This window comes from Salmo trutta, chromosome 18 (assembly GCF_901001165.1).
Source record: "Salmo trutta chromosome 18, fSalTru1.1, whole genome shotgun sequence".
In the NCBI taxonomy this organism is placed as follows: Eukaryota; Metazoa; Chordata; class Actinopteri; order Salmoniformes; family Salmonidae; genus Salmo; species Salmo trutta.
The window spans coordinates 37428701-37444382 of record NC_042974.1 but is presented as its reverse complement, the minus strand read 5'-3'; the positions used below and the strand labels follow the sequence as shown (position 1 = coordinate 37444382).

General features: G+C 41.0%; 1 protein-coding gene across 1 annotated transcript in view; it reads right to left on the bottom strand.

Moving 5' to 3' along the window:
- The window catches only part of LOC115153257 (glutamate receptor ionotropic, delta-1), a 454984-nt gene that overhangs the window by 195030 nt on the left and 244272 nt on the right, over positions 1 to 15682 (bottom strand). Inside the window, exon 3 of the mRNA XM_029698512.1 lies at positions 651 to 935. Coding sequence (XP_029554372.1) covers positions 651 to 935 — 285 coding nt within the window. The remainder of the gene's footprint in view (positions 1 to 650; positions 936 to 15682) is intronic.

Sequence of the window (15682 nt, the reverse complement as noted above, 5' to 3'; positions counted from 1 at the left end):
AAAATGACTTTAGGGTGAGAACTGTAATTAAAGGCATTGGAGAAATGATCCAAAATATTTTCATCCTGGCAGTTCAGATGTAAACAGAACATACTAAAGAGGGCAATGGGAATCTAACATAGACAAAACGATAATTGGAGGTGTGTGAACCACAAACACCCAGTTAAGGGGATAGTGCAACATTTTAGCAACATTTTTGTATTTACCCAGAGTCAGATGAACTCATGGACACCATTTTTACGAAGGAAGTTGAAGGTGGTTTCTGGAGCTATTGCTAATGGCGTTATCACAATGAATGGAAGTCTATAGGAAGAGCAAGCATAAAAATGGTATCCATGAGTTCATCTCACTCTGGGTAAGTACAAAATGTCACACTATCCCTTTAAACATTGATCAACATTGTCAACAGAACAATATAGTTTCAGGAAAAAACATTTTCTCCTATTGATTACTGCTGGTTGGCTATCACGACTATGGTCATCATCATCAACCTTGTACTGGCCTTCCTCATTGGAGAAGAGGTATTCTGAAGGTCGCACATACAAAAACACTCAACAAAACCTGAAAAATACAACACTCCACTATGTTTTCCAAACACCCACCCATCAACCCCCACGCACCCTCTACCTCACCCCCTCTCCCCCACTCACCATAGTCCGCATCATAGAAGATGATGAACTTCTGCCAGCGCAGCTCAGTGACCAGGGTCAGCATGACGTCATTGAGGCGTGCAGGCGGACGAGCGGCCAGGGTGTAGCTCTCCCCTTCAGGGCTGGGGTTGAGGTGGCAGGAGGTGCGTGGTGTGCCCTCGCCGTTCCTCTGGATAAACAGGTGGGGTATGTGCATGGCGTCGGTCAAGGACTGGAGGGCGTTAGCGGCTGCACAGCCTGTAGATGTCACCAGAGCCAGGATGCCCTGGTTCATCAGCTCACAGGCTGAAGAGGGACAAGGATAAGAGAGGGACATGATAAGACAAACTTCAGACATTCCAATAAGACAGCAGAGAACACAGGGGATCAGTAGTGGTCAAATGAAAGTAGTGTGCTCTGTTTGTAGAGATAAAGATGGAGATAAAAAAGTTGGAGATAACAAAATTCCCCCCAAAGATCAAACTACTGGAGAAATTGGGAAGGGACTTATGGCACAGAAAGTATGTGAGGTGAAGGGACAGAAGTTAAAGGGCAGGTCAGAGCAGGTCACAGCAGGGCAGGGTAGGACATGGGCAGGGTAGGACACAGTCGGCAGTGTAGGACATGGGCAGAGAAAAACAGAGCAGTGGGCCAGGGTATGGGCAGGGAAGGGACTGAGGGCACATACTGCCATGGGAATTGGGACAACAACAGAAAGAGGATGGGTGAAAGAGTGGGTAGGGCCTGTAGAAAAGTAAACAAAGCATCCCTTAAATGTCACAAAAAATGCACAAGTACAGTACAACAAGTTATGCAATAAATCCCTTTCTCTTTTGCATGCACCCCCTCATCCCTCCCCATCACCACAGAAACATATCATCACTGTAATCTGTCACTCAGAGTAACATACAAATCCATGTTTGTAATACTGGTGGTTTCTAAAATAGTTGGTCCAACCACCACTTCCTCCTGTTGTTTGTTTATGTTTGTGTGCGCTTTGGAGAAATCAAGATGCTTGTGGTTGGGATGAATTATTATTTATATTTTACAGTACTGTATAACATCTATGGCTCCAAATTTACTCTGAAATGCTGTTCATTATAAGTAATAGTAAATATTGTATGAATGTTGCGCATCTCTGTCAGTGAGTTCTGCTTATGAAGTGTTATAAAGTACTATGCTAGTTGGAAGTGTGCTTGGAGCCATTCAAAATGGTAAATAAACATTTACCAGTGCTTAAAAACTGCTGACTGCCAAGTGCACAAGTCAATGTCTTTATTCAAAGATACAACACAAATAAAATGTTCATGGTCATAAGTTAAACAAGTTTAATGTGAGTGTACAAGTTGTAAATCTTCTAAACTTCTACCGACTCCCACCCACACACTAAACACATCAACACATATCAACCACCTACAGTACAACCACCTACAGTATAACCACCTACAGTACAACCACCTACAGTATAACCACCTACAGTACAACCACCTACAGTATAACCACCTACAGTATAACCACCTACAGTACAACCACCTACAGTATAACCACCTACAGTACAACCACCTACAGTACAACCACCTACAGTATAACCACCTACAGTATAACCACCTACAGTATAACCAAACAGAAGTCCGAGTCTAATTAACAAGGGACTCTGATTCAGTCTTAATAAGGCAGGAAACCTTCGATCAACCATGCCTTGGGTCAATGAATACTTGTCTTGCATAAATAAGTACACTGAGTGTACAAAACATCAGGAACACCTTCCTAATATTGAGTTGCACCCACTTTTGCCCTCAGAATAGACTCAATTCTGTGGGCACGGACTGTCGAAAGCGTTCCACAGGATGTTGGCCCATGTTGACTCTAATGCTTCCCACAGTTGTGTCAAGTTGGCTGGATGTTCTTTGGGTGGTGGACCATTCTTGATACACACTGGAAACTGTTGAGCGTGAAAAACCCAGCAGCGTTGCAGTTGTTCACACTCAAACTGGTGAGCCAGGCATCTACTACCATACCCTGTTCAAAGGCACTTAAATATTTTGTTTTGCCCATTCAAATTCTGAACGGCACACATATACAATCTCAAATGTCTCTATTGTCTTGTCTATACAGAAGTGGATTTAACAGGTGACATCAATAAGGGATCATAGCTTTCATCTAGATTCACCTGGTCAGTCTATATCATGGAAAGAGCAGGTGTTCCTAATGTTTAGTGCATTCAGTGTATTATCAATGCACCTGATCGTTCCATGCGTAAAGGTACTGCTCTCTGGCCCCATACGGGGGTGGAGGGGGGTGCGGGGCAGGAGGAGGAAGAGAGAAAGAGAGCGAGGGAGAGAATAAAACAAAAAATATGTGGATGAGTGAGGGGAAATAGGAGCAGCAAATCAGGGGGCGAGAGAGGGGGGGACACAGAGAGACAATGAGGGCATTTAGGTGATTGAGGGACCTATTTTCACCGAAGCACCTTCACATGCTAATGAATCACCCGTGACCTGACCCCTCAACAGCTCAAAAAAACTCCCCACTGGCTTGGCACTAACAAATTCAGTTCGACAGTTCAGTAGAGGAACTCAGTGGTTGAAATTACCCAAAGTACAAAAGAGCAAAATATCCAATTTAAAGTGAATGTTTTTGTACATAAATTGCATTTAATTGAGACCTTAGAATATCTGTGTCGACCTAATCAAGTAACAGTGTGTAGGAAGAAATGTAGCTGGGAGTTTAATTGGTAAAACCAACGCCTTTCGATATCACACCTCGTACCCTTCAGAGGAGACTGGGGAGGACCATGCTCCTCAGTGAATTTCATTAAAAAAGTTGTAATTTTAGATAAAACTATACTAAATCTGTTCACGTCACCAAATAATTGATTAAAACACACGGTTTTGTCATGAAGTTCTACAGTAGCCTCAGCAGCACTCTGTAGGGTAGCATCACGGTGTAGCCATAGGACAGCTTGCTTCTGTCCTCCTCTGGGTACATTGATTTCAATACAAAAACCAAGAAGGGTCATGGTTCTCACCCCCTTCCATAGACATACACAGTAATTATGCCAACTTCCGGAAGACATACTCCAACCTATCAGAGCTCTTGAAGCATGAACTGACATGTTGTCCACCAAATCAAAAGATAATGAAATAATGAGCTACAGCTAGCTAGCACTGCAGTGCATAAAATGTGGTGAGTAGTTGACTCAAAGAGAGTGAAAGACAATATTTGAACAGTTTTGAACAAATGAATTTCTTTAAAAATGAAGTAGCAAGAGAGACCTAGCTATATTTCTTTGTATTTTTTTTCCACTTTCACTTTCAATTAGCTAGAGAATGCAGCTAGCTAGTTTAGCATACTCAAACACCAGTTTCAGAGAGAGATGCTATGTTAGCTAGCTCGCTATGGCTATCCAACACTGGAATTCTTCCAAGTCAAGGCAAGCATTTGGTTTTATTAATTTATTATCACCGGGACCCGCCAGTGTAACTGCTAAACTGCTTGCTGACTGTACATTGTACGGCATGATTGTAGCAAGTTTACTAATGTGTTAGTTCTAGTAGCTATGTTGACTATGACGTTAGCTAATATGGTGACAACGATATAGGCTGTGTGTAGCAGTTAGCAGTTATGATATGACGGTCACAGACAGCTGATGCGTTGTGCGCTGAAGTCCACAAGCAAAGGGAAAAGGTGAGAGGAGGAGAGCGTGTAGATGCGAGGAGGAATTATACAACAAACAAAATGATCATGCTGTTTGTATGTGGCTGCTATGAAAGTGAACTGTGTGTGCGTGTGATCAGGTTTGTATTCATTCTGCCGATTCTGTTGAAAAATGTTTCTTAAATGGAAGCAAACGGAATGAAACGGGGATAAACATACCTGAATTTCTCTTTTGCTGTTGGACTATATCAGCTAGATGCAGGCTAGAGTGTGTAAGGTGGTATTGAATGGGTCACTGTCTGTCACCTTGATTACTCACAATTTTCTCTTGACCTGTGCACCTACGTTGTAAAATTTCATTCGCAGGCTAGGTTGTAGTAAACTCATGATGGGTATAGGGAACATTTTGGTATCATGTTGTAGCATTAACCTATCGATGTTACATTGAGCTGGATGAATGGAATTTGAATGACAGTCATCCAATATGCTGTAATAGAAATAACGCCATGCTCATTAAAACTGACCGCCATTGACTCGATACCAGTACTCCTTGTATATAGCCTTGTTATTTTATTGAGTTACTACTCAATTCTTAATTTTTTTGAGAATATTTTCTTACTTTTTAACTGTATTGTTGAGAAAGAGTTCTCAAGTAATCATTTCACGGTAAAGTCTACACCTGTTGTATTCGGTGCATGTGACAAATAAAATTTGATTTTATTTGACCATCCTACGCTCTACTAATGTGTCATTTTCATAATGGCATCATTTTCCCCCTCTCTCCCTCATTCTACAAGCTAATGGTGTGTCAGGAAATGGAACCAAATAGGAGCACAGCCATTATGTCTACACTAAACCCCTCCTATCTCAGTATAAAGAGGACATGATTCGCCCATTTTTTCCTGGAAAAAAGACTATATTAATATTTCAATTCCATTACAGATAAGCCTCTCTAACGGGCAGAGGTCTGCAGAGGCGCTGGCAAAGATGATAATGATGGAATAATGACTACTAAATGTTCTCACTAGAGTAGAAAGGGGCTATCATTCATATGCTGCTGTGTATCTGACACATCATGTTCGTTGAACTGCAGGCCTCATCCGCAGGAAGGATTGCTTACTAAAATAAATGTACTCAGACTTGGATAGGTTAACATGGTATATATACAGTGCCTTTGGAAAGTGTTCAGACCAATTTACTTTTTCCATATTTTGTTATGTTACAGCCTTATTCTAAAATGAATTAAAGAACAAATATTCCTCAGCAATCTACACACAATACCCCATAATGACAGCGAAAACAAAACAGAAACACCTTATTTACATTAGTGTTCAGACCCTTTCCTATGAGACTCGAAATTGAGCTCAGGGGCATCCTGTTTCCATTGATCAACCTTGAGATGTTTCTACAATTTGACTGGAGTCCACCTGTGGTAAATTCAATTGATTGGACATGATTTGTAAAGGCACACACCTGTCTATATAAGGTTCCACAGTTGACAGTGCATGTTGGAGGATCTGCAGAGAAGAATTGGATAAACTCCCCAAATACAGGTGTGCCAAGCTTGTAGCGTCATACCCAAGAAGACTCAATGCTGTAATCGCTACCAAAGGTGCTTCAAGAAAGTACTAAGTAAAGGGTCTGAATTCTTACGTAATGTGATATTTCAGTTTTTTTATTTCTTATAAATTAGCAAACATTTCTAAAAACATGTTTTTGCTTTGTCATTATGGGGTATTGTGTGTAGATTGATGAGGAAAGAAAACAATGTAATCAATTTTAGAATAAGGCTGTAACATAACAAAATGTGTAAAAAGTCAAGGGGTCTGAATACTTCCCGAAGGCAAAGTGTTGCATGTGTCATTTTTAGGTACTATGGCAAGAGCTTTTCAGTATGTGTAGAAAAGCTGGAAAAATGTAACCTCCGGTAGATTTGGATTTTGTATCAAAAGCAATAATCCATTTGTGTGTGGGGTGAATTTAAACGCGCCTAATAAACACAGTGCATACCATTATGCTGACGCAATTATTGTCACAATGCTGTCATGCATCACATTCTATTGACATTAAAATGAGCTCAAATCGGGGGTTAATCAAGTGAAATATCTTATGTTCCTTAAACTCTTAATTGAAAACATTAAAAAGACATCTGTCTGATGGATTAACGGCTGTTTAACAACAAACATTGTTTTGATTCAGATGTTTCCCTGCAGATGCTACTGCCACATCAAAGCACTTCTGTATGCACAGATTGGGATGTGGCAAATTATTATACATCATTGCAGTCACAGTGGACATTATATACAACTTCTGCCGAGCAATCCATTGCAAATTATGAGATTATCTTCAATGTGTACAGTCGTAATTGGAGCATAGCAGAACATAGCTAATGAACCTCACCAATGCTGTGGTGAAATTATATAAATTGGGGCTGTTGGAAGAATTTCAAACTGCAAATGAGATGATCTCATTTAGTGTCTCTCTCTCTCTGTAAACACAAAGTTTAATCAAAGGGGAAACCATTGCAAAAATAACCAGCGACTGCATTGATGTTGACACCATGTACTCAGTATGTAGCACTTGTACAGTAGCTGTAAATAAAGTTAAATAGTTTAATATAGGTTAAATAAAAAAATACAGTAGATGTAAAACATGTTGAATGTAGATAGAGACAATAATAGCGGTATATGTTGTGACATAACCAATGAGACAGATTAAAAGACCAGCCACACGGATTCCACATGTGCCCAAGATGTGTGGAAACCTCTTGGCAGTTAGGCCAATAATAAATTGATGTTTCATAATCCCATTGATTTCCCTCAGTATACTTCAGTAGGTATTCAATCCAAATCTTCTAAAATCATTCACTCCTTTTGACCATGGTTAATCTGTGAAATATGATTGTTTCTGGCTATGGAAATTAGGCTAGTGGCAATGCACAAACACTTTTGAGATACCCTTACCCGAGGTACAGTACCAGTCAAAAATTTGGACACCTACTCAATCAAGGGTTTTTCTTTATTTTGACTATTTTCTACATTGTAGAATAATAGTGAATACATCACAACTATGAAATAACACATATGGACTCACGTAGTAACCAAAAAAGTGTTTTATATATATTTTATTCTTTAAAGTAGCCACCCTTTGCCTTGATGACAGCTTTGCACACTCTTGGCATTCTCTCAACCAGCTTAATGAGGTAGTCACCTGGAATGCATTTCGTGTTGTGGCAAGGTAGGGGTGGTATACAGAAAATAACCCTATTTGGTAAAAGACCAAGTCCATATTATGGCAATAACAGCTCAAATAAGCAAAGAGAAATGACAGTCCATCATTACTTTAAGACTGTCAGTCAATACGGATAATGTCAGGAACCTTGAAAGCTTCTTTAAGTGTAGTCGCAAAAACCAGCAAACGCTATGATGAAACTGAGATTTTTAGTTCCAACCGCCTTGTCTTTGTGAAACACAGAGTAGGTGGCTACCACAGTACTCTGCAGTGATACGGTCCCATCTGGTTTGCACTTAGTGGGACTATCATTTGTTTTTCAACAGGACAATAACCCAACACACACCTCCAGATTGAGTAAGGGCTATTTGACCAAGAAGGAGAGTGATGGTGCTGCATCAGATGACCTGGCCTCCACAATCACCCGACCTTAACCCAATTGAGATGGTTTGGACCGCAGAGTAAAGGAAAAGCAGCCAACAAGTGCTCAGCATATATGGGAATTCCTTCAAGACTGTTGGAAAAGCATTCCTCACGAAGATATTTGAGAGAATGCCAAGTGTGCAAAGCTGTCATCAAGGCAAAGGGTGGCTACTTTGAAGAATCTAAAAATATACTTGTTTAACAATTTGTTGGTTACTACATGATTCTATAGGTGTTATGTCATAGGTTTGATGTCTTCACTATTATTTTACAATGTAAAAATAGTAAAAAATGAGTAGGTGTGTCCAAACTTTAGACTGGTACAGTAGAACAAAACACAACCATGTTTATTTTATCCCTAATGTCTCCCATTTATGAAATGGATGGTTGTGTAAATATATTTTACTGTAAAAGTGGTTAAATGTATAGATATTGTGACACACCCCCTAACCTCAAAAAGTGCAGAATAATGCCTGTCTGGAGGGGGGATGGGCCTCATAAGCTAATGTAACCCAATATTGCAAACTCTGATATTGCTAAAATATTTAATACAAGTAGTCCGGTGTCTGTCCTCCATACACAAACAAAGAGCATTAGGATATCTTAATGCATCTTGGAAATATAGACCTGTAAACACAGAGATACAATAGGGGGAAATGCCAACAATGAATATTTATGATGAATGTAAGCTTTACTTTTTGGTAGCTGACTAAAAGACAACTTTACAAGTAAAATGTACTCTCATTTTGTGCTGTATGGCCCTGCCTGACAAAATACATACAGTTACACATGCTTTTTTATGTCGTGGCAATTTAATCTGCTCTAAGGAAAACATTTGGGCTCAGTCATCGGAATAAGATTGTTTGGGTTCCAAGGTTCCTTGAAGGATTTTGTTACTTTAGCCCCTACTATTGAAGTTAAGTCAGGTAGGAGCGACTATAGTAGGCTCAGATTGATGCTCAAAGTTAAATTCTAATCTTTCTACCATTACATCTAAGCCAATATGTGACCCGTTTCAAGAAGCTAGGCGTACACTTCACTACTTCAATGTTTTTTTTATTTATTTTTTTAATCAAAATGTGTTTTTGGCAAAAATGCCTTCTGGAACATGTCAACTTTCATGTCCTTTAATAACAAACTGTATGCCATCTGTAAATACAAACAAAATTGTTAAATTACGAGCCTAGTTGGTTTAGCCATGGAAAAATACAGGAAACTTCCCGCTAGCCATGGTTGGCTGAGATAATGGATGGGCTGGACATGCCAAGAGATGAGTTAAGATTGGTCTGCCATGTAGCATGCTTCTATCTATAACATGAGCTGTTCAGTTTGTGTGGATAATCTGCTTTTTTTAAAGAACTGAAAAAGTGTTGCTAATGCTATCAACATTGCTGCAATGAAGTTAATAGCTCTATCGATGAAGATCAATGGGAAAAAGTTGTGATGGACTACTTTCAGGAGGACGATTGTGCCACGCTGAGTCTCTCTGACTGAAAATGAATCAGAAGATGAGGAAATCCCTGATTAGGTAAAAAATATTTTTATTGAACCAGACATTGCAGTCTTCTGATGGCAGTGATGGGGGAAGAAAAGGTGATCAACAGTGTTGTTGTCATTGAAGAAGTTGACCGAGTTTTGAAATCAGTAGAATGCCTAGTCAAAGCAGAGAGATGATTGCCAAATGCGGAGAGTCGAAAAGAGAACACAGAAGGCTGTTGTATAAAACACATGTCTCTGGATTACATTTTCAAACTAAGGGCAACCATGGCATCCATGACAGAGAGTGAGAGTGTTCATCCATGTATACAGGTAAGAGTCTAGCTACATTTTCAGATATTATACATTTCTATTTTGTCAGAAAGTGATTTTCATTGCAAGTTAAAGCGTACTGTAAGCTAGCTACCTAACGTTACGTGTGTGACCTGTATAGTAATATTAGTTGTATCTCAGAAAGCCATTTGCATTGCTAGTTATAGCCTAATGTTAGCTAGCTAGCTAACATTGAACCTAGTTGGTTAGCTTTAGCTACCTGCAGATTCATGCACGGTGCATGGTAGTATTAGTTGGGATTATGGTTCATTGATACATGGCTTAACAAAAGACTCCACTATGCAAGTAACCATTTCGCAGCACTGTTTACACATTCTGTATCCTGTGCAAGTGACAAATAAAGATTGATTTTATTTTATATAGAGTGTTTACCAGAGATGGTAATATGAAGAACAACGTGACCTGCACCAAAGTCAAATTAGGATATAACATTAGGCCAACGAGAGGGTGTCCAAGTTCTAAAATTCTCCAGTAGAATGCCCTGCTTTTATTTTGTCACATTCACAACCGTAAGCTATTTTCTGTAATTAGCTCGCCATTAACATGTAAATAATGATCTTGTTGTAAGTTTATTTTCCTGTAATAATGAATACAAATTAGCTAAAGTTAAGACCTTGTCAGCTATATGATATGGTCAGTATTTGAACTGGCTAGTCAGCTAACAAGCTAGAAACAAACCAAATCATTGATCAGAAAGTTGCTTTTAGTGGCCTGGTTTTTAAATGGATGGGTTTATTGGTGTTAAAATACACCAGTTATGATATTTTGGACCACCAGGCTGCTGATGTCATGCAGCCAGTCGTTTTTGTGTTTATACTTCTTATAACGACAACGACAATAGAATGTTCAGGATGTCACTGCGACAACTGTATACAGAAATGTCGATAGAACTAGTATAAACCACCCTTTAGTCTTAAAATCTCTGGTTGTTTAGTACATTACCATACTCACTCTGTTTAGCACATGGCCTCATGTGAATCCTTAAAGAGATGGGTGGGGCCAAGGCTTAAGAGGGTGTGAACGATGCTGAATGGGTGTAGACAAAGGAGAGTTCTCCAGTAGGTGTACCAAATTATTCAAGGACATTTTCTCAAAAGTGGGGTTACAATTTTATGAATTTTCAAAGCAGAACTACATTGTTCCTCAACTGTAGTGTTGATATAACATTTTCTAGCTCTGAGTATGTACTTTTTTCAAATGTAAAAAAACAACATTTTGCTACATAAGACTGAATCGAGGCAGTCGGTCTCATATGGCCACAGTGCTGCTAAATGGCACAAGCATGTAATGAAAGTTTATTCAGGCTCTGGATGTTCACTGATTAGCGAGGAAACTTACCATGCATTGTGGCCTGGTGAGACACCAGATCTCTTGCAAGACAATGGGGTGTTAACCTCTTGACGGTCGCCTAGGATAGGGGGCGCTACAGCGATTTTTGAAAAAAAATTGTGCCCATTTTAAACGGCCTCCTACTCAAACTCAGAAGCTAGGATATGCATATAATTAACACTTGTGGATAGAAAACACCCTAAAGTTTCTAAAACTGTTTGAATGGTGTCTGTGAGTATAACAGAACTCATATGGCAGTCAAAACCCCGAGACCGATCGGAACAGGATGTGGAATTCTGAATTGCAGACTCAACTTCATCACTTTGCCTATACATCACACCGTGAGCTATGGTTCATTGAGCACTTCCTATTGCTTCCACTAGATGTCCCCAGTCTTTACAAAGTGGTTTGAGTCTCCTACTGTGAAAACTGACTGAATGAGACGCTGTGGAAAGTGGTCACATGAGGAGGGCCATCACCATTATGACGCCGGCGCCCCTGGCTACCCTCCCCTTTCGAAACGTTTTGAAAGACAATGCAATCGTCCCCCTTGAATCTTATTGGAGATCTGGTTGAAAAAGGCCCTAAAGATTTATGTTATATAACGTTTGACATGTTTGAACAAACCTAAATAATAAAAAAATTCATTTTATTGAAAGAGGAGTCCTGCGGCCGACGGAAGTTTTGGAGCAGCCTTCAGAACGCGCTAACAAGAACAAGCTATTGGGACGTAAAGGATTAACTTTTTCGAACAAAAATACATTTGTTGTGGACCTGGGAATCCTGGAAGTGCTTTCTGATGGAGATAATCAAAGGTAAGGGATTATTGACAATAGTATAGAAGAGTAGATTTGATATATGATTGTTCCAAGATGGCGCTGACCTGTAACGGTAGCCTATTTTTCTGAATATCGCATCCCCTTTTATCGCAAAGTGTGATTACCCAGTAGAGTTATTTTTAAATCTGGCATTACAGGTGCTTTCAAGAGATATTCATCTATAAATCTTAGAATGACAATATTACATTTTAAAAATGTTTTCGAATAGTAATTTAGTAAATTGTAGCGCTGTTTCACCTGATGCATTTGAGGGAAAATAGTTAGTCAACGTCACGCGCCGATGTAAAATGCTGTTTTTATATATAAATATGAACTTTATCGAACAAAAGAATGCATGTATTGTGTAACATGATGTCCTAGGAGTGTCATCTGATGAAGATTGTCAAAGGTTAGTGCTGCATTTAGCTGTTTTTTGGTTATTTGTGATGCATGTGGTTGGTCGGAAAATGGCTATGTGGCTACTTTTACGATATACTCCTCTAACATAATCTAACGTTTTGCTTTTGCTGTAAAGTCTTTTTGAAATCGGACAACGTGGTTCGATTCAGGAGAGGTGTATCTATAAAACGATATAACATAGTCTTATATTTGAAAAAAAAAAATTACATTTTGTTATGCTAATGGTCATAGGATTTTTCCATACGGGACGGAGCCCGACCAGGGGTTAAAAGTTGCAGCGTATCGCAACACAGCTTGCAGGGTGCCGCAGAATTCTATGGCACGTTACTTAAGTGTCAGCCATTGTTGCCAGAATGACACAATTTACCATAATCTGCCACCATCTACCACAGTCGGTTGCAGCATAAGCTCAAAACTTTTAAAGGAAGAACCACTGTAGTAGGATTCAATCTTTGTCCTTTACTGATGCTTTACATGTTTGATGGTTCGATTGAGCACAGCATAGCAGGATTTCTTATAAGCTTCCAGATTAGTGTCCTACTCCTTGAAAGCAGCAGCTCTAGCCTTTAGATTAGTGCGGATGTTGCCTGTAATCCATCGCTTCTGGTTGGGATATGTACACATGGTCACTGTGGGGACGACGTCGTCGATGCACTTATTGATGAAGCCAGTGACTGAGTTTGTACACTCCTCAATGCCATTGGATGAATACTGGAACATATTCCAGTGTGTGCTAGCCTAGCAGTCCTGTAGTGTAGCATCCGCTTCATCTGACTACTTCCGTATTGAGCGAGTCACTGGTACTTCCTGATTTAGTTATTGTTTGTAAGCAGGAATCAGGAGGATAGAATTATGGTCAGATTTGTCAAATGGAGGGCGAGGGAGAGCTTTGTATGCGTCTCTGTGTGTGGAGTAAAGGTGGTCTAGAGTTGTCCCTCTGGGTGAAATGAGGTAAAACGGATTTAATAAGGCAATGGTCAAAGACCCAGTTAGAGGTGCGGGGTAGGATTTTTGTGGACATGAGCACAGCATTCATGGCACAGGAGCCAGTTTATTGGGCTGAGATTGATATGAGCCTTTAGCCATCGAGGTCATGGGGGTGTATCACATTCAAAACTCCCCGGAATCGATTATCAAGGAGCATGAAGAAGCTTTCCAGGGGCTTGGGCTTTGCAGGGAGCCTGTAAAGCCAGTGAAGTACCGTAAGTGGGCTATGCCCATTGTGCCTTTGACCAAGAGGGATGACAGTCTGAGGATATCTGGGGACTTAGCAGCACAGTGAACACTGCAGTGTTCCCTGATGTTTTACAAAGCTGTACATAAGACAAGCACACCGGCAGCTAGCTTTAGATGATGATGCAGGGGAGCTCTTGACTATCAACACACACCGGGGGCTTTTCAGGGCAACAAAGCTTTAGTTTGGAATGTCCACAGCGGTGGCCATTTTTCAGCACTACATGGACACCTTGCTAGCAGGCATCACAGGGATCCAGCCATATTTGGATGACATACTGAATACAGGCCGGACCCCGGAAGAGCATAAGTATAGGCTGAGGCGCTTTGTGGTAGCAGGGCTGCAACTGCAGAAGGAGAAGTTCATTTTTACTGCACCCAGTGTTGAGTTCCTGTGGTTCACATTGACACGGATGGCATGCGACCGACCCAGGCCATTAAGGAGATACTTTCTCCCCGGAACAAGTCTGAGCAATAGTCATTTCTGGGGCTTCTCAACTTGTACTACTGCTTCCTGCCTGACAGTGTTGGAGCCTACTTGACCAGGCAGCTCCCTGGAGTTGGACTGACCCTCATGTGGAAGCCTATAAAGAAGCAGATAGCAGCTTAATGGGCTGTTAGCCCACTATGATGATAGAAAACCCCTGTTACTGGTCCATATGGGCTCTGCGCCTTGTTGAGTCATGTGGAATCTGATGCTCGAGAGGTACCGTGTGCTAAGCATCTAGGACCCTAACTGCCACTGAACGAAACTATGCACAGCTGGATAAAGAATCCCTGGTTGTTAGCTTGATGTCCTCTGCTGTCGTAATAAGCACGCTCCGTCTACTATTTGCCACTCATGGGTTGTGTGCCGTCTTGATGTCAGACAATGGAGCTGCCTTCACTTCTGCTGAGTTTAGACACATCACCACAGCCACATATAATCCGCCCTCCAATGGGCAAGCTGAACGCATGATTCAGAAAACCAAGGAGGCTCTTTCTAGGATCTCAGTGGGTGACTTGCAGACACAAATATCAAGGTTCCTGCTGTCTCAGCATGTTACGCCCACATCATCTACTGGGAAGAGTCCAGCCGAGCTGTTAACAAAGGGCGATAGACCACCTTAGACCGGCTGCACCAAGACTTTGCAAGTGAAATGCGTCTAAGGCAGGAGGATGATGCAGAAAGGGACCATAGTCATTTAACACATTTTGGCTTTAAATGAGGAGCTACTCTGGAGGACCTAATCGGGTCCCTGCAGTTGTGGAAGAAGCAACTGGACCTGTCTCTTACAGGACTCAGACGCCTGGCAGTCAAGAGCACCGCAGCCATGTGGATCAGCTGCAGGGCTGCAAAGCAGGAGCCCCCCTTGCTGCCACCTCCGCCTTTATGTGGAAGCAGAGTGCCAACTCCAGAGCCATGCTCCCCAATGTTATGGGGAACCCACTATGTGACTGAGGGGAAGGAGCGTTGTGTACTGAGTATAGTGGTGTGCACCCCATGGGTAGGGAAGTTCACCTGCTGACATGGTGTTCATGTTTATTGGCTGCACCATGGAGTAAATAGCCTAAACCTACCTTTCTGACTCCTCATTATTGGATTGTACTTTCGCCATGTCACGGACATAATAAAAACTCTAATTTTAGTTGCAACTGTTTGGTAAAATGATTACACCCCAGTCTGGCCAGTCAGATGGGAGCTAACGTTGGCTATGAAAGCACACCACCAATGCCATTAAGGTCCAGAATTTTTGTCAGAGGCCACATCACAGGTTACAATAGCACTGCCAATGACAGTCATTTTGTTTGCTCCAAAAATAATCTGGGTTTGCATGTGGAAATGTTGTATAATGCACCTTTAAAATAAAAAATCACCTTCTGGTGTCACACCCAGATCTTTCACCTGTCTGTGTGCTTGTCTCCACCCCCCATCAGGTGTCTCCCATCTTCCGCCATTATCTCCTGTGCATTTATACCTGTGTATTCTGTTTGTCTGTTGCCAGTTCGTCTTGTCCCGTCAAGTCCTACCAGTGTATTCCCATGTTTCCTGTGCTCTAGTTTTTGCCTTATTTTTTTTATATATAGTTCTGACCTTTCTGCCTGTCCTGATCCTGCCTGCTGTCCTGTACC